The sequence below is a fragment of the Limulus polyphemus genome, unplaced genomic scaffold (genome assembly GCF_000517525.1).
Source record: "Limulus polyphemus unplaced genomic scaffold, Limulus_polyphemus-2.1.2 Scaffold5362, whole genome shotgun sequence".
In the NCBI taxonomy this organism is placed as follows: domain Eukaryota; kingdom Metazoa; phylum Arthropoda; class Merostomata; order Xiphosura; family Limulidae; genus Limulus; species Limulus polyphemus.
The window spans coordinates 17886-45579 of NW_013670972.1; the positions used below are offsets into that span (position 1 = coordinate 17886).

Sequence of the window (27694 nt, forward strand, 5' to 3'; positions counted from 1 at the left end):
CATCTTAATGGGAAAGCAAATGTGGAAGGTGTTAAAGAGAACATTGACATGTTTTTTGCTTCAAATCCAAGTGGTTTCTATAATCAGGGAATTAACAACCTGATTGTAAGATGGAACAGCATCATAGCTAAGTATGGACACTATTTCATTTAATAAATGTTTTGTTTTGATGATATAAGTTGTTCGGGTTTTATCATCTAAAAAAGCAACATTAATTTCTTGATGACCTAATGGTATAAAGTGGGTTAATGTGTATAAGAAATGGGAAAAAATAACAAAATCTTTGAATACTGTGTTGTCATTAGGTGAAAAATATTTTGATTTGTTTTATGACTGGATAGGGTATTTGTAGCCATAAGCATTGTTATATATACAATATATGTTTTAAGAATGATTGATCAAATGAATTTCCACAACATCTAGAAATGAAACATTTTATGTAACTTTTCATTCAGATGCCCAAGTAACTCCTGTTGAAGTATATGTATGACAATCAAAATGCTTGTTTCAAGACCACAATACACTATTTGATGATATTACTATGAAGTACACTCCTTTTACAGAATCCGGTACAGCTCAAGTAGAGAAGAAAGCAAAAGAACTTCCATCATTACTTTGGCTTGCTCCAGCATTTGGACTTGATGTGCCAACTTTCATGGAGTTATTAAGCATAGTAGGCATGTCAGTTTCCTTTGGAGGAATGATATGGGTTCGACTTAGAGACTGTGCTAATTTCGGATTACTATGGATACTGTATTTCTCATTATACCAGGTAACAGTCTTTAACTGATGAAATGATTGTAAAATTTCACACTGAAATATTAAGTAAAAGAAAAAGTCTTTAACTCATGAAACTATTGTAAAATTTCACACTGAAATATTAAGTAAAAGAAAAAGTCTTTAACTCATGAAACTATTGTAAAATTTCACATAAGTTTTTTATCAGTAGTATGTAGTAAAACTTTGTTCATTTTGAACTAAAAGACAAGGAATCACTTAAAAATTGATACCAATATTAATCTACAAGCACATGATTAAGTACATGCTTGTATTGTTATTGATTCTCATTTGATTCCTTTTTTTAATTAATTCCCCTTATCCTAAGTTTATTTGTTTTTTGTCGCCTGATGATGGCAGATAAACCTGGTGAAATGTTGTAAACTAAATAAACCAAAGATTTTAACATTGTACAACCAATTTAAAACTAAAAAAAAACCCTAAGACTGAATATTAAGTATATATATATATATATATATAGTTCTTTCTAATATTTCATTCATATTGTAAAATTTGTTTTCTAGCTAAGAGCTGTTACGAGGATGATCACAGCAGTTTTTAACTTTGCGCTACAAGTACATGATTTTTATTTGCTATTTCCAAAATATTACAGCAGAATTATTAAACTAAACTTACTGGTTTCTAGTTAGAATTTTTTATGATAGGTTATACACTCAAACTGTTAGGTCAGTTAAGCTTAAAAATGGATTAGGACAGTTCTACTACATTAGTTCATATATGAGATTGCACTGAGAGAGAAAAAATAGAGTTTAGGCTAACTGTATTTTTTATATTGATTATTAATCTGTATCAGTATCTATCTAACTATACGTATATGTATATACATAATTACACACACACACACACACACACACACACACACACACACACACACACACACACATTTGGGCACAATAGCTTCAAGATGTACATTGGTTTTTCAAGTACAGTATAACACTGACTATAATCAGAAATCTGGATAACTGGACATTATTAAAAATTATATCTTGAGCATTACAAATAATTGTATCTTGAATATATATTTTACAATATTTCTCTGCTAGCTTTTTACCAGATTCACTTTTTTTTATGACTTGTTCACAATGTCCACTTTGTCATTCAATGAGAAAAACACTCTTTTATGTATAGTAGACATGTTCACCCCAGCAAAGAGCAATTTTGATTTAAAAAACATAAACACTTTTTTTAATTTTAACGAAACAAAGCATGTCTGTACTCAAAAGGCTAATGTAACAACTGATGGTTCTGCTGCAAAATATACCCTTTGCTACAAAGTGATCCATGATCCAAGTATGTAAGAACATGTTTAACATTTGTGTGATTTTTTTATTGAGAAAATATATACATATTTTTAATTTTCAAAATTTGATCTGGGTAATTGGACAGCAGATAATTGGTGTAACACTGTTTAAACTTTTCTATTGATTAATGAATATCGTGTATTACATTTTCATTAAATGTATTATTCTAGGGTGGACAGACCTTTTTGTGGTTTCAGTGGTAAGTGTTTTTCTGTACTTGTAAGTTATTGTATTATGGTCAGTGTGTTTATGAATTATTCTGTAGGTTAACCAATTTTGATACTGTCAAGTACTATATATATTTATATATCATATTACAAGTCTAATTTGGTGACTTTAATCTTTCCTCAGCCAGTTAAAAAAAGGGAAATTAAAATCTTGAAACTAAAGTTATTGCTATTAAATATAATTTAATTGACTTTTTATCATCATGAAAAAAATTGATAGAAACAGGAAATAGAAAATTCTTGAAACTCTTTATTGTTTAGGTTATTTCTTTACTCGCGTTTTATCAGGTGACTTGGGTGTTTTTTTCCATGTTCTCTGATAGTGAATGAACTATTTCTAATCTTGGCCACTTTTTTTGGTATAACCTTCTTGTGTACATATATCACAACCAAATAATATGGAACTTTAGTCGTATATCTTCTAAAACGTACATGTCTTTTCCCACTGTTATTTAATTTTTGTTTTTTTTAGTTATCCTTTGAACAAAGTTAAATAACATTTTATTTAAAATTTCATTATTTAATAGTTTTGATCAATTTTGGTAATCTCGTTTGGCTTTATACAAAATATATTAATTTTTTCCAGTCTTTTGAAATATTTTTCTACCTTCATACATTTTATAAAAAGGCTATTATGAGTTTGTGCATATTCTAGATTATTTTTCCATTATTATCTTTTTTTCTGGTTAAACATTGTTTGAACAGAAATATAAAACATTAAATACTTGCAAGTTTATCTTTTATTTCTTATTGTAGTATATGTAACATGTTGAGTAATTGTAAGGTATCTATATATAATATAGTATTTGTTACCATAGTACTGTGTTGAGCTTTATAAAATATCAAATATGAAGCTTTTTAGTTCGTATTTGTTACCATATTATTCATTTGTAATCATAAAATATTAAATATGAAGCTTCTGAGTTTTTGCTTATTTTTATTTGTTACCAAAGTACTGTACTGAATAATTGTGAAGTATTAAATGTGAGGTTCTGAATTAGTGGTTGTATTTATTTATTACCTAAGTATTATGTTGAGTATTTGTAAGGTATTGAATGTGAATCTTTTGAGGCAACAGTTGTATTTTTTACCAAGCCAATGTGTTGATTAACTGTGAAATATCTATTTTGAATCTTCTGTATTTCAGAGTTTACTTGGATCTGTGACTGTATATGAATGTAGCATGCTATTTTGTTACAGTTGCTAAGGTGTACATGTAAAAAAAGGTAGATGTTGACATATGGTGAGATTACATCACAGGTGTAATTGTATACATTGTATGTAACTAACAGAAGCAGTTTACCATTTGGAAGAAAATAATGATTTCAAGCAAAATATAAGTTTTTTCAGAAAATGATTAAAACTTAAATTACTCCATATGAATTACAGTAAAATTGTTAAATAATTATTTTAAAATGTTTTTGTACTAAATAGGTGTTGTTCCTACACTTCAGTATCTCAAAATTAAAGTTAATGAATATATGTAAGTTTGAAATGTTAGAGGTATTTAGAGAGTGAGTTGATTAAAAAATAAATAAAAATAACTTTTAAAATTTGTCTTTTTTTTTCTGCAGCTGGAAATTGATAAGTTTGAGATGTATACATGTTTTTTGGTTTATATATGATTATAATGTCACATATACACTGTACATGTATGCCCAACATTGTAAACATTTATGAAGTGAAAAACGTGAATATAAGTAAACAAAAATATGTGTTAAAAATATGAAACATGAGTTGTTTTCTGCATATCAATAGAATAGGACATACACTATAGCAATAAACAGTACATAGGTTTCACAGCCGTAGCACGTACCTGTACATGTATGTACTATTATACAGTGTGCTAACAAGCAGAGACAAAGTAAGTATGATAACATCACAATAAATTTAGTGGCATAACTGAGGAAGTGGACGTTACCACTTAATTATGTAATCAATATAACTAAATACTTTCATGACAACTTGTAAGAAAAAACAAGACTGCATTTCGGCAGTTTTTTAAAATTACTTTATTGTTTTCAAAAATGCTGTTATGTTCATATAAGTGTTGTTGGTTTTATTTAGGGATATTCTACTGTTAGAAGCAGGATTTTTAACTGTCATCGTTGCACCACTGGGACTCTTGCAGTGGTCAAAGTCAAACGCAGCATTTTCTGGCTTGCCGCACCGGCCCCATGACACAGTAACTTTTTGGTTGTTACGGTGGCTTTTGTTTCGGTTAATGTTTGCCTCTGGTGTAGTAAAGCTCACCAGTTTATGTCCGACATGGTGGGGACTCACAGGTATGATTGCTATCAACTGAAAGCTTCAGTAATATCCAAAACTACTTTTAGAAATTTACAGATTTTAACTGAATTATAGAGTATTGTGTGTTTATAAACACGAGATGTATTGTATACTATTAATACTAGTGTCCTTATTTCTTGATTTACTGTCTACATTTAAGGTGTTTATTATTTTTATGGGGTATTTGTTAGTATCAAGTAACACAGTTATTATCTTATCAGACTATAAATCTTTAAAATTTTTTCAGCTCTAACTGTTCACTTTGAAAGTCAGTGCATCCCAACAGCTCTTGCCTGGTTTTGTCATCACCTTCCAACATGGTTATTAAAACTTGCAGTGGCTGTTACACTTGTGATTGAAATTGGTGTGCCTTTTTTATTCTTTATCCCTCTTCGTTCAGCAAAAATCTTCAGCTTTTATTCTCAGGTATTGAAGTTAGTGTAGCTGAGTATTTGACCATTTGTAGTTTTATGTATAGGAGTATACTCACTGTTTTAAAGACATTGTTTGTAACAGTTTTCTATAGAATTTTAACATGTAGATGTGGTGATAATAATAAAAAATGCATTTGTATTCATAATGTGAAGTACATATACATAAAATGTTTTATAGAAAACAAAATTCTTAAACTTAAAAGCAGTCATATGTGCTTTATTTAAATACAAGCTTAAGTGGTAAAGATTTGATTTTCAAACACTATTATCAGTAAGGGTTTGACATAGTATTTATAGTTCAACCAGAAGTGTTAACTTTGGACTAAATAGATGGCTAACACACACAAGAACTAAAGAACACCAAGACCAAATTCCAGCAATTTGACTTATCAAATGCATTATGAAACATCACTATGACATCTGGAATAATCTCTAAAATTGAACTATAAAACAAAATTTAGTGATGCTTAATAATAAAACAAACTGCACAAAAAAATAGAACATAAATTAATATTTTTGTATGAATCCACACATTTAAGCTTTTTCTTCTTTTTTCATATAAAATATCTTGTGTACACCAACATATTGCTCATTGCAGAGTTTAAGCTGTATGTAAACAAACGTTGCCATAAAAATTTATATTTAACATGTATAACTAACCAAAATGGCAAATTTTGTTATGACCACTGTCATAAACCATCCTATACTGGACACATGGGTAGTTTTGTACCAATAGAGTTGAAAACTAATCTGACAGACATTGTATGAATCAGGCATATAAATTATTAGATTCTTTTAATTTTTTCTATCAGGAATCATAGAAAATTAAGAAGGTTCTAAAGGTAAATGCATGCTCTACAAGGTTAATAAACAAAGTAATTAAGAGTTTCTTAAACCAAATGAACATTTCTAGGATAATAAAAAAAAATTGAGTCCAAAACATCACCTACTGTTGTTTTGCCGTACATTGGAAATACAGTTTTGAGATTACAAAAAGACTGAGGGAAAATTTTAAAGACTTATTATTCTCAGGATCAAAATTTGAGAAGAGTATGTAAATCTCAACTGAGACTAAACAGTCTCTTTAATATCAAAGATTGAGTGTCAGTGCTACAAACATCACATGGTGTATCAATATAATTCTGTCAAATATCAGTTAATGTATCTGGGGAGTATTAAGCACCAGTTAGATAATCATCTAAAAGAATGTACACAGAGGCTTATCAGACAGTAATTCAAACATCTACCAATCCAAACTGAAATGTGGGGAACCAGTAGTATCTCAACCATTTTCTATTATAGCTAAACCTCGTGCCAAATGGTCTCCATGAATTTTTTAGCTATTTAACCATTTCTTTAAGGAGTCCTCACATGTACAAGGTGTTGCTTCAGTTTTTCATCATGTCTGGAAACTACTTTTTTCTTTTAATCTGTACTTATCACTTAAGAATGATAAGTTTGTTTATAACTTTGAAAATAAATTTAAAAACCTGGTCAAACAATTTTAACAACCAATTAGATGAAACTTTCAAAATACTTTATTAATTCTTACCTACAGTCTTCCTTAGAAGCCTGTTGTTACTTCAAAGTCTATATTGGTCATTTATAAAACAAAACTTTAATCTTGTCATTCATAGGTAGAAATTATTAGTGTGTTCTTTCCAGTTGTATTTTTAAAGTAATTATAGAAATATAAATAAACTCCAGACTACAGTGATAAATATTTGTCTTCTATTAATGTGCATAATATATAAAATCATATTCTTAATAATTATATGAACTTATTATTTTACACTTGTGACCAATTTGCTGTTTCAATTTAATGTTTATTGTACTGTGAAGATTAAAAACATCTTTTAATGGGTTTTTAAACTACATTGAAACTATGAATGTAAAAATTGCTGAATGTGTGTCCTAAGTCTCCAGTAATTTTAGATTTTCTCCTATACAACTTACACAGTAATGTGCAAGTCTGTATTATAGATTCTCTTAAGTAAAAAATCAAACATATCATGAGCTTATCTAAAAAAACAAACTGAACTTTTTTAATGGGAACCTTTCTTTGGTAAAAGTTTTTATTCAGAATTTAGAAATTAAAAAAATGAGTTAACACCCATGCAACTATGCAGCTTTGCGTAAAGAACGGATACTGCACTAAAATTACAGTAACCTGTTGCAGATATATATATATATATATATATATATACTTTATCATTATGTTCTAGGTGTTGCTTCAGTTGTGCATCATTTTGTCTGGAAACTACAACTTCTTCAATCTGTTGACCCTTGTTTTGTGCTTTTCTCTTGTGGATGATGAATTTCTGCTGAACCTTGTGGGAAAACCTTCCCTTAGTAAGTTTCTCCTTAATAAATCTTTAAAACAGTGAAACTTAGTATCTTTAGTGTTTCAAGTTTAAGCATGTTTAATAATGCTTGCCAAAAACATATATTTAACTATTTAATCACCACTAAGAGATCTCCTTGTACATAGACACTGTAAAAGTAGTTTTGACCCTTATGCTGTTGTAGAAATAATATGTGTTTGCTTAAATTTTAAATCTGGGAACTGACTCATTATGTCCAATCCATCTTTCGGGGAAGTTCTTGTCAAGGAAGTTGTGTATATTCAAACACTGGAATGTAGGTGCACCATCTTGCTGAAAAATAATGAATGGTTGCAACTCTTCCAGCTGGGAGATCACATAATTGTCCAGAATGTCAAGATACACACACCTGTGACATTCCACTCAGCAAACAAAAATGGGCCTATAACCCTATTGTGCATGAGTTCACACCAAACATTAAGTTTTGGCTGTTGCGAAAGTCTTCATGAAACTTGTGGGGTTTCAGACCCTCATACACTATCCTACAAAACGTCATGGGACACACCTCTGATTGCACAGAAATGGGTGTGAATGAAATATGCAAATAGTTTGGCCTATAAAGGTGATTAGTGGTTTGCTTGGAAGTCATTTTGAACTTGTATGCCAAATGATGAGTACACAAAAAGAGCTAACAGTTTCAGAGGAGAAGGATAGTTGGATGTCATTTGGGGAAAATGTCTGTACGTGCTATTGCGCAACAATTAAACATCTTCAGGTCAACAACTAGCAATGTGCTGAAGAAATGGAATTCCATAGGTGACAATGAACCCAAGAAATGACCAGGTAGGTGTATAAATACTGACTGACAGGAGCAGACGTGTCTTGAGAAGGCTGATTACCTCATCTTGTTGTTAGACCCCAGAGAATCTGTGTTTGGAGATGTGAGCAGCCACAGGCAATCCTATAAGTGTTTCCACGACAAGTCGAGAGCTGCATGCCATGAATTTTCCTGGAAGAGCTTCAGCCCACAAGCCATTGATAACAAAACCAAATGCACACTGTTGATTGGCATGGGGCAAGGCACACCAAACCTGCCTTTCAAGTTTAGAATACCAATAGAATTGAGTAAAAAGATGTAGATTGTCTAAAAAAAAATACAATTTGTAGGTCAAGGAAGACCTAGTGTACTGAGCAAATTGGAAAATCTCATCTGATCTATTAATAGTGGTGACAAAAATACAGATAAACTGAGAAGTACACTAATATTTCTGGTCAAATCTATCACAGTAAATGATGGAGAAGCAGTTTTATTTATTGAAAAAACATCAGGTACTAGGTTAAGAAAATTAAGTGTATTTCTCAATTTTTTGTTTTTTTTTCTTAACAGATAAAGTTACCAGCAACAGTGGAAGATCACTTCAGTTTACCAGGATGTTACTGACACTTTGTGCAGAGCTGATAATATTTGGTGGTCTGATATACTGGTCAGCAAAACTATTTTCTATACAGCTTTTACCAGATTGGACCATTATTTCCAAAATAGGTAAGTATTGTGGTATTAATTGAAAATCTGTGAACAGATGCTTAGGCCTATTATTTTATTTATTGGAGGACAAATGTTCCATATTTTATTTTGATTGTAGTAAAATGTTTTAAGAAGTTATACATCTTATCAAGATTAAATAAAGCATGAAGATGTAAAGATTACCTGTATACATAACCTGCATTTGATATGATTAACTGAAAACAAAGCTTGAAAATGGATTTCAGGATTAGCTGTGTACACAAAAACCTGCAACTGGCATCCAGTCATTTATCTTTCTTGTCTCAACCAATTCTTAGATCCTCCCAGATTCATGATGGAGTATTTCTCACCCTACATTGGCATTTTTCACCAGGTCTGTAAATGACAAAGTTTAATGTTGCCAATGCCTATCTCCACATTCCCATTGTGCAGTCATCCTGCTGCTATCTACATTTTGTGCACAAGGATCAGATTCTGCATTTCAGGGTTCTGCCCTTTGAACTAGCATCTGCACCATATGTGTTCTGCAGAATCGTACGAGCTTTCTATCATCACTTTCATTTTTTGGGTCAGTGTATACACCATTATATGGACGACTGGTTAGTTCTGGCATCGTCTCGTCAGTTGGCAGAATGTCACACCCAGGTTCTCCTTTCAGAAACCAACAAGATAGGCTTTTTTATCAAAGCCAAAAAATCTGTTCTCATGCTGACTCAATACATTGTCAATCTGGGTGTATTTTCAACATGCATATAAGTCTGGCTCAGCTGACTCCTATCCAGCTCCATGCTATGGAATGGGCAGTCATACTCTTCCTCATGTCTCCTTCTCCCACTACGTGGATAGTTCTTTCTCTTTTGGGGATGTGGGCATCCCTCGAAACTCTAATTTCTTTGGGATGAACACACATGCGATTCCTTCAGTGATTGCTGTGCGACTAATAGATATTGAACAGTGATCCACTGTATTGCCCATTCTCCTTACTCGGGATCAACATTTTAGATCTCAAGTGGTGGTTAGATCAGAACAATACTACAATAGGTGTTCCTCTACCACCCCTTCATCTCGAGATTCATCTCTTCACAAATGCCTCACTTCATGGATAGGTTGTGTACATCAATACTCAGGAATTTCAGGGTCTATAGATGGACAACATCACTATTTTAGAGCTTCTTGCTCTCCAAATGATAATGTCTCAAGGTATAGATCTATTGAAGGGAAAAATCGTCATGCTTCACTCCGACAGTTCCACAGTGGTATTTTACATTTCCGTCACTTCTTTACTGGATTTTTGTTTTTAAAGTTTGGATATTCTCTATTGGACTCATGCCCATCATATCAGCCTCTTTGCTTACCGTGTTCTGGGGGTGATGAATTTGAGAGCAAATCATTGCAAGGTTTTCCGGTGGATTTGCTCTTGGTTTGGGACATCGTTGATAGATGTATTCAGTCAGGACTGGACGGTATTGGACCTCTATGCCTTTCCACCAATTCATCTGTTACCCAGAGTTCTGGTTATAGTTTGATCCACCTCTTGTCGAGTGCTGTTAGTAGCCCTGGATTGGCCAGCCCAACCATGGTTTCCTCTTCTGCAGTATATTCAAAAGTGCCCACCTCTGTCACTTCCTTTTTTGGCCATCACTGTTGAGACAACCTCAAATCGACATTATACACTTAGACATTCTGAAGCTCAAGCTTCATGGATGGAAGTTATGCAGTCCTTTGCACGGCATCAGGGTTTAACTTCTAAAGTTACCTTGTATTTGTTTCAATCACTCTGTAGACCCACAATGAATATTTATCACAAGAAATGGTACATTTATCAACAATGTTGTCATGTGAGAAAATGGAACCCACTTTGCCCAAATGTGACAACCATATCATGTGTTTTGACTTGTCTATTTGACAAGGGTCTAGCACCATGTACTATCTCCTAACATAAAACAGCTTTATTGACTACATTTCAATACTCTAAACATTGGAAATTATTTGAGTCCCCAATAATATCCAACCTTCTCAAATCATTTTGCATCCTTTGTCCCAAAAGACCTTTTCAATTACCTAACTTAGATATTAAGGTGGTATTACATGCTTTGTTTTGACATCAATTTGAGCCATTAGCCTCATGTACCATGTATCACCTTTCTATTAAAGTGTATTTTTTGTTGTTGCTGGCCTGTGGACGTCATCAGTCAGAGTTATTTGCAATGCATGTACACAGGACTCTTTTATCACTCTACTTATGTCCTTCTACACCCAGATAGGTCCTTCCTACCTAAGACTCTGGCAGCCAAGGATGGGAATAAATCCCCCTCACCAATTCATATGACCAGTCAGACCCCAGTCATTTTTTATGTCCAGTCAGGGCCCTGATATGTTATGTGGCATGCATTAACTCCATTTGAGGTGACAGACATTGGTGTTTTTTTTTTTTCATCATTGCGATCCTTCAGTTTCCCTTGATTTATCCCCAGTTACCTTGGCAATGTGGGTTTGCAAACTAATCCATATTGCTTATTCTGGGTTATCTTTGCAGTTGAGGAAACTTCTGCGAGTCATGTCTCTTCAGATTTGTCACATTTCTATGCCTTTAGCTGCCCGATTGAATTGCCTGCTGGAGGATATTGTGTGGGCTGATATGTGGATTTCTCCCAATACTTAAATCTCACACTATTTACATGATCTGGCAGTTTCTACGTCTGAGGATTTTTGCCTAACCCCTGAGGCTATTTTGACCACATCAGCTAGATTATAAGAAGAGAGGGAGTATTTTTTGTTACACTTCTTGTCTCTCTACTTCACAGGGTTCTTTACTTTTTTTTTTTTTCCACTGGATTCCACTCTATGGCAAGTGTTGCCTAGGCAGGTGTGCTTTTATCAAACCAATTCTGCACTAGCAACCACTACTTCAATATATTTTATACAGGTTGCAACAGGCTCTGTAGAAATGAAGTGTTCCATAAGACCACCTAGGTGCTGACCAGGTGGTATTACTGTACTGTGCTGGACCACCACTCATAAGTAAAGCATAAGGGGATCCTGCCCATCCCTGCTAATCATCAAATTGAATAAATGCTTAGATGGGCAAAGGAAGAAACCCTGGCAGATGAGTAATAGCTATAAGTTTGAGAGGAGGTAAGTATTATTGGAAATACATTTTCAATGTAGGAAAATGTTAACTTTTGTTGCCATCTGAGCTTGCAATCATGAAACTTTCAAATTGGACTTTATATTTAGAATCTATAAAATCTACTTCAAACTGAGAAAGCTAAAAAAATACTGATGCTATGTAAGTAAGTTAGATTTTCAAAGAAAATTAGAATATTCTCATTTGCTGAAATATTCATCATCTTTGCTACTGCAACCCTAATTCAGTTCAGGTGCAAAAGATTAATTTGAAAGGTCACAAAACTAGTGTAATGGTCTCTGTCTATGTGTAATCAAAATGGTTTAACTTGACTTGAGAGTAAATGCATCTGTTCCAGCCACAACTCACATAATGATACAATAAACAAACCATGAAGACCAAGGAGCTTTTCAAACAAGTCATGGATAAAGTGGTAGAGAAGCACAGATCACGAGAAAGTCACAAGAAAAATTCAATGTTGCTGATTATCCCTTTGAGTAAGGTGAAGTCCATCATTAAGAAGTTGAATATTCTTTATACCACCCAGTCACAACCCAGATCAGGCTGCCCTTACAAACTAAGCAGCCAGGCAAACCGGAAACTAGTTAGGTATGCCACTGTGAGGCCAATAGTGACTTTGAAAGATTTCCAAAGTTCCATCTCTGAGATGGGAGTCAGAGTTCACATATTGACAATATCCTGGTCCCTACACAAAGCTGATCTGTATGGGCAAGTGGCAAGAAAGAGGCCATTACTGAGAAAGAATAATCTAAAATCTTGTATGGAGTCTGTGGCAGAACATGTAAATGATACTGCAGACACGTAGCAGAAGGTTTTCTGGTCAGACGAGACAAAATTCAAGCCCAAAACAGTACATCATCCAGTCAACACCATCCCAACTGTCAAGCATGGTGGTGGCAGTAGCATCATGTTATGGTGATGATTCTCATCAGCAGGTACTGGGATGCTTGTCAAAAATGAGGGTAAGATGAATGGTGCAAAGTACAGATGAATCCTAGAGGATAACCTGCTTGAGTCAGCCAAGAATCTAAAACTGGGTCGAAACTTCACATTGCAGCAGGACAATGACTCAAAGCACAATGCTAAAGCCACACTGGAATGGTTTCAAAAGAAGAAAATAAATGTCTTGGAGTGGCCCAACCAAAGTCCTTTCTTGAATCCATTGGAAAATGTATAGTGAGACTTGAAGATTGCAGTTCATCAAGATCTCCAACAAACTTATCCGAATTGGAGCAATTTTGGCAGGAAGAATGGGCAAAAATTACACCATCCCATTGTATAAAGCTGGTAGAGACCTATCCAAAAAGACTCGTAGCAGTAATTGTTGCCAAAGGTGCTTCCACTAGTTACTGGCTTAGAGGGCTGAGTATTTATGCAATCAGCAAATTTCAATTTATATATTTTCTTTGCAGGTTTTGCTGACATTCAACCTCCTTCTATTCTAGTGCCTTATATTTTTTGTGTCCTGAAATACAGTCTTCTGGTAGAACAGCAGTATGTGTATGAGCTTTTAACACAAAAATCCAGGGTTCATTTCCCTGCAGTGGATACAACAGGTAGCCCATTGTGGCTTTGCTCTAAAATAAACAAAAAAATCTACAATGCATATATGAAAGTTTTATTAACTATTTTTTTGAACAACCAAAATAGTGATAAAAAGAAATAGGCTTACTAAAACACTAAGTAAGTGCTAAATTTCTTGTTTTTATAGGTTTTTTTTATTTATTGTTATATTTCTTTAAAAAAGTAACTAAATGTAAAAATTACAAATTGATTAAGTTTGATAAGAAAACTTAGATGAAAAAAAATTACAAACTTCTCATGATTTCTCTTCATGAAGCCACATGAGCTACTGTATCCTGATGTAAATTGATAGTTTGTTTCTCCTAAGCTCTCATGATTTCTCTTCATGAAACTACAAGAGCTACTGTATCCTGATGTAAATTGATAGTTTGTTTCTCCTAAGCTCTCATCATTTCTCTTCATGAAACTACAAGGCTACTGTATCCTGATGTAACTTGATAGTTTGTTTCTCCTAAGCTCTCATCATTTCTCTTCATGAAACCACATGAGCTACTGTATCCTGATGTAAATTGATAGTTTGTTTCTCCTAAGCTCTCATCATTTCTCTTCATGAAACTACAAAGGCTACTGTATCCTGATGTAACTTGATAGTTCGTTTCTCCTAAGCTATCATGATTTCTCTTCATGAAACTACAAAGGCTACTGTATCCTGATGTAAATTGATAGTTTGTTTCTCCTAAGCTCTCATGATTTCTCTTCATGAAACTACAAGAGCTACTGTATCCTGACATAACCTGATAGTTTGTTTCTCCTAAGCTCTCATGATTTCTCTTCATGAAACTACAAGAGCTACTGTATCCTGACATAACCTAATAGTTCGTTTCTCCTAAGCTCTCATGATTTCTCTTCATGAAACAACAAGGACTACTGTATCCTGACATAACCTAATAGTTCGTTTCTCCTAAGTTCTCATGATTTCTCTTCATGAAACAACAAGGACTACTGTATCCTGACATAACCTAATAGTTCGTTTCTCCTAAGCTCTCATGATTTCTCTTCATGAAACAACAAGGACTACTGTATCATGATGTAACTTGATATTAATAAAATTAAATGAAAGCAACTGTAAAAGATTAAAAGCATAAAGGTGTTAGGATAAGTAATTGTAATTCTTTGTTACAAGCTGCAGTCATTCTAAAAAAGTGTTTTTATTTCATATTTTTCAACTTGTCCTTTTACTGCATATTGATAACTTTGCTACAGTTAGTATTAGAGTAGAGAAAATAAGAGGTAAAGTATAAAGTGTTAGCATAAAAAGAACTTTTGATATTTATCTAGAAGGTTCTAGAGGTTATACAGATGAAATATGTTAACTGTAAAGTGAGGAGAAATATTTTTATTCTTAGCATGAAAATCACATTTCACTCAGACTGTCTCATTAAAAGTTATGCAAGTTCACAGATAAATTTGAGTAAAAATACTTTATTAAAATCAAAATTTTTTACATACAATTTCATTTTAGTAAAAGCTTGCCATACTTTGTAAAGATACACTTAGTACATTCAGTTACAGTATGTATATTTTCATGGTTACATGGTTGTTATGAAGTCAGTCAAATTGACTGATCCATTGGCATATGGTTTAAATCCATCATAGCACTAAATAAATACTTAATTTTAATTTAAAATATTTTTTATGTTGTTGTATTCATAATGTTTTATATTAATTTCCTTGTTGAAGTCTAACACATACTTAAAATGCCTTTTTTAATGACAGTTGGTTTACATTTTATGCTTTAAATAATTAGAATATTACAAAGTTAGTAATATAAACAGTTTATTTGAATCATATTTCAAGCTTTTACTGCTGAAGATTTTCAATCGGCTCTGAACAAGACAATGCCTGTTACCATTTGTTTGGGAGCCCTTTCACTTGTTGCAAATATTCTAGCAGCAATGTACAGGTAATAATCGTTACATGTCATGATAAAACCAATTAACATAATGTGTAATTTGCATGTGTAACTTAGAAGTTTGTATGTGGCCTATCTGTTATTATGATGAAGTACATGTACTATGAATATAAAACCTACATTAACCAGAAATATTCACCATGTTTTGCATACATCTTTTATAGCTTATTTATCTCAATAATGAATGAATGACCTATATTTCTAACTTGCCTCTCTTGTTTTCTGTTTATTTCCTAATTTTACTTTAATAAATTATACATGCTGCTGTTTTCTGGGATAGAGGTATTGTTATATTAAAATAAACTACTACATAATCTACATCTTATAGTTTAACTTTTTTTAGGAGTGCTGTAAAAAAAACATTGTTACCCTAAAGAGTTTTTGCAATTTTTTGTGATTATGCCATGTCACTCAAGAGCAAAATGTTTACATATCAGATTTATATAAATATATGCACTAAAATAAAATATTGTTGGCTTATTAGTCAGAGATTTTGGTGAGATAGCTAGTGATCATGTTCACTCAAGGGTTTTAGTAATATATAATGTGAATTATGTTCAAATGAAAAGTAGATTATAATATAAGAATTTAATGCTTTAGAGTTAAAGATACCTTATGCTAATGTGTTACTTTAAAAGGAAGTATTACCAGAGCTTCTGATGTACAGACTTTTGTTGAATTTGAAATTTTAAATATCAGGATAGAAGTACATGAAATATTGGAATAGTTAATGTCTAAAGTGTTTCTGATTAGTAAAGTTTCTTTTTGTCATTTTTTTAGATGTTTTAATAAATTTTGTAGTGTATTGTGAATGATATATATATCTTCTTTTTTTTTTAATTCTTCAACAGATTTCATTATATAATTTGGGTGTATGACTTTTTCTTTTTTTTTTCAGATGTTTAACATCTAGTGGACATTTTAGGAAAGTGTTTTATATGGTTGGAGTAATATTTTGGAGTGGCGTATCACTTTGGTTATTTGCTGTCAGCCTGGTAATTGAAACTTTATTACTTTTTCACTGATAGACTTGTGTATTGATCAATGAAATGAGGGCATCATTTACTCAGTAATTGAACTATTCTTACTGGAAACAATATTCACTGGTCTCAAAATGTCTTTACATGTGTTTTCTGAACTGAAAAGAAATCCTATACCAAGAAATCCTGAAGTGTTTTCAAACATTTAAGGAAATAATCAGATTCCCTCATCCAATATGTTTGTGTTTGTTTCAAGATGAGTCATTTGTTTTCACAGCTCAAAAGTGAAATGAAAGTAGAATAATTTACAGCAACTCAATAATAAATCAGTATGCAGACAGTTGAATGCCACTAATTCACCAGAAATAATGCTAGCTTCTTAAGAGCCAAATTACTTGGATTACTAGTGAGATATTTCAATTAGTCTTGGAAACACCATACTCATCATTAAAAAGTTCATTAAAATTTCTAGATTATTTATTTATATATATAAATGGAGGAAAAATATTTTAAAATCTTAGATTTGTCTAACAACTTATTTGTAATAATAAGGGTTTAAAGTAATGGTTATGTCATAGTTAACTTGTTACTAAAATTTCAAGAAAGAAACTTCATAGAAAAGCACAAGGTATTATTTTGAGTTTTTATGCAAGATCTGTTTATACGTACATGTAGAAATGTAGAAATACTGTTATATTCATGTAGAGTATTATAGTAATTCCACTAATATTTTATTTCACAAAATCTACAAATTTTATACATTCATTAGATTAATTAAATGTTAGTAAGTCTCATTTCTGGATATTTTTCTTCAACATTCAGTAAGGCAAATTAGTTTTATAATATTTTGTTTAGAATAACCAGATTTCACAATATGTCATTATTAAATTACCACTCATGTTACTTTTTTACCTCTGCCATCGAAGGTTATTTTTTCCCCCTGTATGTGGTTGTTTGTCAGCAAGATTTCTCAAAAATGGATAAATTGGTTTGGACGAAAGTTGATATACATTTTTACTATGACCCAACTTGGAAATGATTAGTTTATTGAAGGTCAAGGTCACGAAAATCCAAAATCCCTATCTGTTAACATGGGGACTGATTTTTCATGGTAGTTTTGCTCTAGAACTCAGTGAAAAATGATCTGATTTTGGGGAAACTTTGTGGACATATGTATATTTCTCATTGTCCTGCCAAATTTGGTCTATGTCCATTGATAATGACAGTCATACGGACACATTTCTATATTTTTTGAGGGCCAAATATGATCAGTGCTGCGTGGCAGAGGTATGTGTTCTACTGAGTGCTCCTCTAGTTTTTTATGTTTTTTTATAACTATTTAGATAATACAGTCTTTCAATTCAAAAATGATCTATTACTCAGAAACTGAATTTCAGTACATATCACAAGAACAGTAGTAAGAAAATATTCCTCATGACCAACTCTTCATGTAACTACACAGGTTTTTAACAGATTTTGTTACTTAATTTGATCAGAAAATTGTACAGGTTCTTCTGGGGAAGTTCAAAATTCTTAACTCCAAAAAAAGTCAGCCCTCTTTTTTGGAAGTATACTGTAATATGTTTTAGTTTGATTTAATTGCTGTTGATTATTTTAAAAAGTTTGTTTTTTCATGTGTTGCAAATTGAATTGGTAAATTCTTTTTAAATTATGGTTAAAATATGAGTCCTTTTTAAAACAGAAAAAGGTTTAAATTGGATTTTGTTCATTATAAAGCTTAAACTTTGGGAACCGTCCATTTGCATCATCATATGTAGATAGTAGTAAACCATGTAAAGGCCTATGTGTAATATATTCATGTGTATATTACACTTGTCTCCTTTTTATTTATATCATCACAGTTGAAAATGCCTTTAAGATAAATGGCATAATTAAGTCATGATTTTAATTTTTTGTTCATATACCAAATTCTTCTTGTTTTTTATGCCATTTGTTCTTATTTTACAATGTTGGGTATTTTATTTATTACATTCTTAATAGTTTAATTTTCCAGGTACATGTATGTTCATAACCAGTGAAAGCTATTATGCTTAATGGTGATGGTTTGAGAAGTGGATTAAGTGTACCTTGATGTACAAATTAAAGAGTAACTGAAAATGTTGTGTGATTTTATAATAGAAGTAATAATTTAAAATCCTATAGTAGTAGTATTTGTATACTCAAAATTATCCAGGTGTACCAGTTTAGATTTTAAAATGAGAATGTAAATAACAAGACTTGTGTCACTGAATCAAATAAAACAAGTTTAGTAAATGGAATATGATGTGACAGTTTTTTGGCTAATATTTATTTTTTTCCAGTTATGTGATAAAACGTAATTTTTTTTAGTCATTAATAAACTATATTCATGTTTCTCAAAACAAAGAGCAAAAAATTGAAATTATTTTTTTCAGTACATTATAAGTATGTAGAAGTTATGGATCTAGTTTTATGCAAAGATGCTGTAATTAAATGTCATATTTTTTTTATTAATAGGTATTGAGGATCTGGTCTGTAAGGGTTGACCCTTTCACTGTGTTGTGCAGTAGGGCCTGGGCATGATATCTGTTTGTTTATGTGCATATACAATCTAAAGCATGTAGCTAAAACATCCCTTTTGCAAGTTTAACAAGTTTCATTCATTTGGATAAATTGTGGGGCTTACTCTGACTCACTGCTTTATTACTGTAGCTGTATATTGTTACTCAGCCATAATAATCTTGAAAAAGAGGGAGGGTCAGCTATTCTTCCATTTATATTATAGGTTTCCCTTCATGTTATTTTAGAAAAATCAAAGCAGTGGATGTTGGAAATTCCCCAAGATCTGTCCCTACTAAGTCTTGAATACTGGTTTCCAGTAGAAGTGTGCTGTATGTATGTATGTATACACTGGGGATCCACCATAGCACAGAACTTTGTATAATTCTGGTCTGTCTTGAACCACAAATTTTCATTTAAATGTGTCCTTTCATAATGTATTTCCAGTCTTTTTCATGATGTATGGAACATTATTAAAGTATAAATGCTCCACAAATGGCAAAACTGCGTTCTTTGTTAACTGCTGGTTTGTCGGTTATACCTTCATTGTTATTTTAATAATAAATTTTTCATAATAAAATGTAGTTAGATTAGAACTGGCCAGTGAGGTGGCAGCCTCGTGACTAATTAAGAGGTTTAGCCAATGAAATTTCCCCATCTTAATTGAATATAATTTTTCTCTATAAATATGGGTCAAATTTTTATTACCAGAGGGAAAAAATTGAATTTATTTGAATTGACTGTCTTCATTTTATTACTGGAAGTCTGTTTTTTACATTAGATCAGATGGTTTATCTGTAGTTCTGCATTAATGTGGCTATTGGCTTAACTTTTGAAAGGACCTCGTTATAATGCAGTCTCACAATATGGACCCTGTGGACCATGTTATAACAGAGCCCAAGTGCATTTAGATGAATAAATTAGGTATTTGAAAGAAGTAGGCCCAAAAATTGAAAGTGATTTTTTGAATGCCAGTGAAAGTGAATGAATGTGTCACAAAACGAGGATTCTGCCATGAAGTCCTAAATGACCTATTTTAATGGTCTTGAAACTATGTAGCAGAAACCAACATCATAACAAATTACCTAAACAGTTTTACAAAAAATAAATGCTGCTGCCACGGTGAAAAAGTTAAATAATTGTAATCATTTTTCATTTGCTACTAGTGTAGGAAATAAGTATATAAATTTTGGGGTTAGGTTGTTATGACTGAACTATTAGTAGAAGGATGAACATCATAGCTTGAAAATGAAATATAAAGAAATTATTAATCATACATTACTTGGGGTTTATGGTAAATATTTATGATAAATAGTAGTTAGTGAATTGGTACAGGTTCACTAAGCTTTTCACAGAAATTCTCTCATTTTTTGACTCGATTGTTCTTTCTTTCAGACATATACCTTACCATGAATGTTAGCTAAACATTTATTTAATGAATATTACAATTTTTAGAAACTTAAAGATAAACTTGTTTATGATTGGTTTTGCTCTTTGAAGGTACCTCATACAGTGGTAGATAGGCAAAGTTATCAAACATTGTGGCCCATTATTCATCGTTGGAATTCTAAAGTTGACAAATTTCAGATTGCAAATTCTTATGGTCTATTCAGAAGGTAAATAAATTCCCAAACAGGATTTTATCTGTATACTTATAAAGTACATTGGAACTAACATATATATGAAGATTGTCTGTTTTCTTAGAACTGTTAATTACATTATTATTATACTCACTAGTTCTTGTGACTCGATTACAGTCTGTCACTTTTACTTGTGTATTTTAATGTAGGTAAAGTTATTTTTCACCATTTTGTTAGACTCTATGGACACAGTTTCATCCAGTTTTGTTACAATGCTAGTAACAGTGGTGTAAATTCTTGGTATACTGTATTGGTTTTAATTATTCAAGGTATATCTTTGTTCTAGATACGAATGTGCAGTTTGTCATACACTAAAATTTGGTCAATCTCTTCTGTATTATCACTACCTAACTCTGTTTCATGATTGGTTTTATGCTGTAAAGATACAAAACACATATATATTTATGACTTTAAGCTGCCAAACAGAGCATTTTGAGTATAGTAGCTATGTTGAATAAGTTTGGTTTTCCATTAAACCAAACTATTACATCAGGAAATACTGATAACAGCAAGAGTACCCAGCTGATGAACCAGTGCAGTCTAATCGTTTTAAATTTGTCTAATTGCATACCACTGCCATTCCCAGTTTGTCCCTGAATAAGAAAGGTCCACCTTTCGAAAGCGCTTGGGTTATAGGGTTTTTATTCATTTCTGTCAAGACTTCTTGAACCTACATATTTTTCTAACATCATGATTGCATACCAGTAGTTAGACTGGTATTTTAAATTGGGTACTTTAATTACTGGGTTAAGTTTTAGTTCTAACCGATGTAGGTAGAGTGCTTTGAGAAGTTATTCATAATAACTGCTTGCTGCTTTATATATGATATGCGTTTCTGTAACACCTAATGAACTTTTTGTTTTACATTATTTGTTTATATGATTTGTACATTTGGTAATAATTCATATTCTGCAAAGATGTATGGCAATAGCCAGTTTTTATATCTCTCTTAGCCTTTCGTACTTCACAAGAAAATCAAGTATTTTTAAGAAAGATAGACATTTTTTATTTTAAATGGCAGAAAAATTGAAGTGTGTATCTAATATGATAAAACAATATATTTAAGTCCACTTGTAATAATACATGTGATTTAACTGCAGTTATTAGGTCTAACAGATTCTTTTGTGATATTAGATTTACAAATAGCAAATTTCTTGAACTTCAAGAAGTAGCTGTAAAGACAATATTTGACATTCAGTCTAGCTTAACTACTCAACATAGACCATTATAACTTGGAGAATTTGGTGACCAAAATCAACTTGGGAATAATTTGAAATAAAAAGTAAAGTTGACAACCATAATTTATTTTATTGATTTCGTTTTACTTTTTCATAAGGACCAGTCTTTTTGAATAAGAAATCTGTTCAGAGTTACAATTAGGATATTTTGTTTTGTATTTTACTTTTAATATTTGTCTCTACTGTCACTCCTTTTTTTTTTTTTTGTGTTGATAGTTACAATTTGTTGTAAATATGTGTTTTAATTTGCACTCTCAGCAGATAAAATATGATTTGTTTTAATTCTTGCTGCATTAAAACCATTAAAAAAGAATATGTTTAAGAAAATTTTAAATTGCATACATTATCCACTTATGTCTAAGTCAGCAGTTCTAAATGGGCCGTGGAAAGGTTGCAAGGTTACAAAAAGGAAGCAGCAACATAGTGATGGATCCCATTGTGGGCCATCGAAATAAAAAAAGAAAAAATTCAGGTTGGTTGTGAACAAAAATGTTTGAGAACCATTGTTCTAAGTGATATTAATACTCTATCTCTACAGTTAAACTGGAGTATTAGCTACTCTTGTGTGACAGCTTATATATATATATTGCAATTTAAAAAAAAAATTTCTGTCAATGAAATTTTGTGAGGTTTCACAAGATTCTTGTCTTTGCTGCAAAGTTTAGTTTCAAATCATATCAACCAATACAAATTCCAGACACAACCTATGTCTTGCAAAGTTCTAGATATCTTCAGAGTAAGACCTTGTGTTAACAAATAATTTTTCCTGCACTTTCTTACTGATGTTCTAAACAAAATGTAGAAATTCTGTGATGAATTTGTGATTGATCAATTAACTTCACTATTGAACAGTCCCTGTGATTTGTATTTTAAATAGATGATTTTGTTATGTGATAACATTAAGAATTGTTCACTTTCTTTCGAAAGAATGACTGGTGTTGGTGGTAGACCAGAAGTTTTGATTGAAGGAAGTAACTCTAAGACATCAGGATGGAAAGAATATCATTTCTTATATAAGCCAGGAGATATGTCTATCAGACCACCGTTTATCAGTAAGCTGTTCAGAGAATTTCTGTATGAAGTTGGAAGATTAGCTACATAAGTGTACTATATATACACATGCACGTACACAATGTCCAAAAAACCCAGCCCTATAGTATAACAAGTAAAGGGAGTAAATATAGAGATGGCCAATATCAATCCTTCAAAAACAATGCAAACAGGACAGTAGGAATGGCATTTGCATCATCCCTACACAATAGCATAGGCACACAGTGTAGTAGAATGTTAACAGACAAAAATAAGATAAACTAAACTCAATTCTGATTGAATATATGTATGTATAGCTATATGTTAATTCTTGCCTATGCTATTATGTAGGAATGATGCAAATTCCATCCCTGCTATCTTGTTTGCATTGTTTTTGAAGGATTGATATTAGCCATCTGTACGATTACTTCCTTTTTCAAAAAGTTTTTTCTTTACTTTTTTTAATGCAGTGTTTCAATAGACATAGAAAGGTTGTATTTATAACCAAGATCTAAATATAATGAGGTTCCAACTGTAATATTTATTATCTGTTATTGGCTGGTAATTCTTGTTTCACCCTGTACTTAAGCTTTTTAAAGGAACAGCAAATTTCTATAAGAAAACTAACTTAAAGGGGTAATGATAATGTTGTTTACACTAGAATTGTGATTTTTTTTAAATTACTACTAGTTATTAATAATACTTATAAGTGGAAACTCCATTTGAAATTTGGTGAAATTGTTTGACACCATTGTTTTTAGGTTTTTTAGTTATGTGATAAAAAAGAAGCAGAAGAATGAAGAACAAGAAATTCAAACTTTTTGCTGTGATATTCACAGACATTCCCAGAACTTGTGACTCAGTCATTACATAGATATTGTTATAAAAGGAAACACTGTATAGTATTGTAAAGTTCTGATGACCTATTGAGGAGATATTTAAAATACCATTTTGATGAACGGTCTGAGACATCCGTACACAGACAATACGACCATCTGCCTGATAATCTAAGAAATAACAATAATAGAATTGCAAAACTTCAGAATGTGAAAAATGTATGATAAACAGCATACAACACCTCAGTGTGACTCTTATACAAGTATCATTCAGCATTTTTTTGTCAAGTAATATTTAATTATACTTTTGAAGAAACTTGTGTCTAAAATGTGTGAATACTGTAGTTTCTTTAAGTAGTTGGAAGTAATGTTAATGATGAAGAAAAACCTCAATATTTAAAAAGTTTATTTAAAACATGGGTTTCTGTAATTTAAAACATCATTAATTTTTTTTAAAATGAAAAATACCCAGTACTACCTGGTTTTGTACTGGAGTTGACCCACCATGTATGGTCTGATATACCTTAGCCACACTACGCCAGTTGGCATGTCTATGATTCAGATTCTGGACTGTATTTTTCTGCCAGACTTAGCAACACATCACTTCTTTATGGGCACAGAGTGTACCTTGGTACAGATGAGATGTGGTATCCCATGGGTGTGTCCCCTATGCTCTTCTGTTCCCTTCAGTTGCTTCCTGAAGGGGGTTCACCTAGATAACTTTTGCACTTATCCCTCCACTACTTCAGTGTGGGATTCTAGCTATATGTGAGAAAAGGTAAGTATCTATCAGAAATACATTTTTAGTGTTGGAAAATGCTATCTCGTGTTTCAAAATTGTTTCAATTACCATCATCAGTTAGCATTTTTCATTACTGAAAATGCATTTTGGTTAGATACTTATCTTCCCACCCATCCTCCCTGCTTCTAGTGAGCCTTTTCTTGCCTAATCTCAAAGTGATAATTAAACAATCAGTATAGAAGGAGTCTGCTGTGGTAGGAGAGTGTGTTGCACTCCTATTGGTGGAGCATTGTCACATGCTTATTTGCATGCAACAACAGAGCAATTTCACCCAGAATTTTAGGGGAGTTTTCAAGGATAGTGGTGAGCAAAAATTGTGCATACAGAGGGCAGCACTGAATCAGGAAAGCTATATAGGAGAAGTATCTATCGGAAATATACATTTTCACTGTTGGAAAATGCTAACTTACATGTTTAATAATTGTTTCATTTATCATCAACAATATTAAAACCTCAAAAATTTCACAAAAACAACACCAGCAATTAAGCAAGACATTTTTGATTCACGCAAAAGTCTTGAAACAATGCATATTTAAACATTAACAGTATAATGGAATCTACAATAACAGACATATATTTAACAATATTGTTAAGAGAAAACATTATAAAGGAAGGTTTAAATGTAAGTTTAAACACCTGCATCTTTAAAAAACAATTAGATAACAAATAAGAACACTGGAAATTTGGAAGTGATTAGTTTAATGACAATAGGGATGAGTTGGTGTTATTATTTATTGTTAGGTGATCATTGAAAATGGAAAAGCTTTAAAAAAAAACTTAATCTGATGTCTCAGGGTTGAGAACTTTCAAATTTTCAAGAATGATGAGGTGGATGTTATTCTCACTGTGTAATAGATTCAAGACTCATGTGAATTAACTTATATCTGCTTCAAACTGAAATTCCCATGTGAGTGTATTTGTAGGTGACATGTAGTTTTACTACTACAGGGGGCTTTATAGCTACCACAGGTATATTTATAGATGACTTGCAAGCTCCTTGTCATTGAATCTTTGGTTTCAAACAAGTTTTGAATTATAATTGTTGATTTAAATAATAAATTTCATAATGCAACATTTTATCGAGAGAATTTGTTTTTTATGTTGTTGTAAATAATCATTGTATTATTTTCAGTACCACATCAGCCAAGATTAGACTGGCAATTGTGGTTTGCTGCATTAGGAAGCTACAACCAGAATCCTTGGTTTCTTAGTCTTGTATACAGGCTTCTACAAGGACAACCTGAGGGTGAGTACATTGTATATTTATATTTGGAAACATCACCAAAAATCCCCTGGTGGGACAGTGGTAAGTCTACAGATTTACAATGCTCCTTGGTGAACACAGCAAATAGCCCAATGTGGCTTTGCTATAATAATAATAATAACACACACACCTTCTTTTTCGAAGGACACTATACACACAAAAGAAGCTACAACTAAAAGTTCTCGTTTAAAGACATCACTACAAGAAAACATCGTACACTACATGAGTAAGTTATGTCTAGGTTTTTTTAATTTGTTGGCCTAGTTTAAAACCTTTTACAAGAGGACAACTGAAATCAACTACAATATATACTATATTAAGAAGCTGGGACTAAATTCCTTTATTCATTAGCCTTGTGGCTAGGATAACTAAAATCAACTACATGTTATACTATCATAACATGCAACAAGAAGGTTCTCTGAATTGTTAGTTTTTAAATGCTTTATAAGGGGACACCTGAAATTGAGTACACAAAACAATTTGCTAATAATCTATATGATTTGGTAATCTTGTGTGGAAGCCTTAATTTTTAATTAAAGAAATTAAATAGGTCTTCAGTTTCTTAATTATATCTACAAGCTTGTTCAGCTTGATTATATCACAAGTTATTCAGCAGTAATTTAGGACTAGGTATATTTAATGTAATCTTTGATATAGCAATAGGAAATCATTGGAAAAAAAAATTAATTCTTGAATTGTATTACAGGATGGCTAATACAAAATTGCAATAGTATGTTCCTTAATCTTGTAAAAGTTATTAATGTGCATTATGTCAATATTTGGCCTGTAGTAAATGTTTGATTTTGTGTTCTGTTATTTCGAAATTGTGGGAAAATATCAGTGTGTCAAAACTTTTTTTTTTCAATTCTTTGTCTTTGTAACACTATATAAATCTTGTATTACTTAGTACTGATCATATCTGAAGAAGACAAACCAATTTTCTGTTGAAAGATGTACTATTTTCCACCATCAATAAAACTTCTTATGCTTATAACTCATTGTTTGCCTGACTATTTGTTTCTATTTACTGAGGTTCAGGTATTTAAGAGTGTGTGGTTTTAGAACTATCAAGGCCAAGAGCCAGGTTAAATAGCTTATCCTAGATACACACAATAATAAGAAGTTTACTATATTACTGAAATGTTCTTCAGTTATATTTTGATAGTTTAAATGTTTTTGTATTAATTTTCTAAAAACTGATATTTATCACTTGCAGACCAATCTTCACTTCATGTAATCTTGCCAAATTCAGAAGAAAATGTTTTTCTTTACTTAAAACTGTGTGATAAATTGATATGAGTGTATTTCTTTTTTTATTAATGAATATTGTTCTTGAATTATTTATTGCTTCTTTGACTCTAAGTTTAAATTTTAAGTTTTGGAAACTAGTGTTAATATTGGTACATGAAGTTTTTGGATAAATTATTGTCTTGCCCATGGTGAATAGAAATAATTATGGTTTTATTATGAAAATAGAAAATTATTATCTTTGTGGAATTCTAGAAAATTGTGCTTATGTATTCTTATTTTTTTAATAAAGTTACATATTTAGTTATTACAAATCTTAATTTTATTAAAATGAAACTACCAATTTGTTTTTATTCTATGCTTTTCATAGTTTTAAACCTTCTGCACAAGGAGAGAAATCCATTTCCTACTCAACCACCAAAATACATAAGAGCAGTTCTATACAAATACTTCTATACTCCTTGGGAAGTATCAAAAAGGAGGCATGTATTTTCTTATGATTCTTAAGTTATAGATGGATTGTAGAATAGAGTACTTCAATAACTACTGTTTATATCCAATTAATCTAGGATCTGTG

The 27694-nt window shown here is 31.7% G+C and overlaps 1 protein-coding gene across 1 annotated transcript in view; it reads left to right on the forward strand.

Moving 5' to 3' along the window:
* Positions 1-27694, forward strand: part of LOC106472477 (lipase maturation factor 2-like) — a 46306-nt gene that overhangs the window by 12942 nt on the left and 5670 nt on the right. The window contains exons 3-14 of the mRNA XM_013933131.2: positions 564-772; positions 2270-2298; positions 4394-4611; positions 4863-5041; positions 7275-7401; positions 8761-8916; positions 15428-15533; positions 16441-16537; positions 20561-20676; positions 22866-22990; positions 25738-25851; positions 27488-27599. Coding sequence (XP_013788585.1) covers positions 564-772; positions 2270-2298; positions 4394-4611; positions 4863-5041; positions 7275-7401; positions 8761-8916; positions 15428-15533; positions 16441-16537; positions 20561-20676; positions 22866-22990; positions 25738-25851; positions 27488-27599 — 1588 coding nt within the window. The remainder of the gene's footprint in view (positions 1-563; positions 773-2269; positions 2299-4393; positions 4612-4862; positions 5042-7274; positions 7402-8760; positions 8917-15427; positions 15534-16440; positions 16538-20560; positions 20677-22865; positions 22991-25737; positions 25852-27487; positions 27600-27694) is intronic.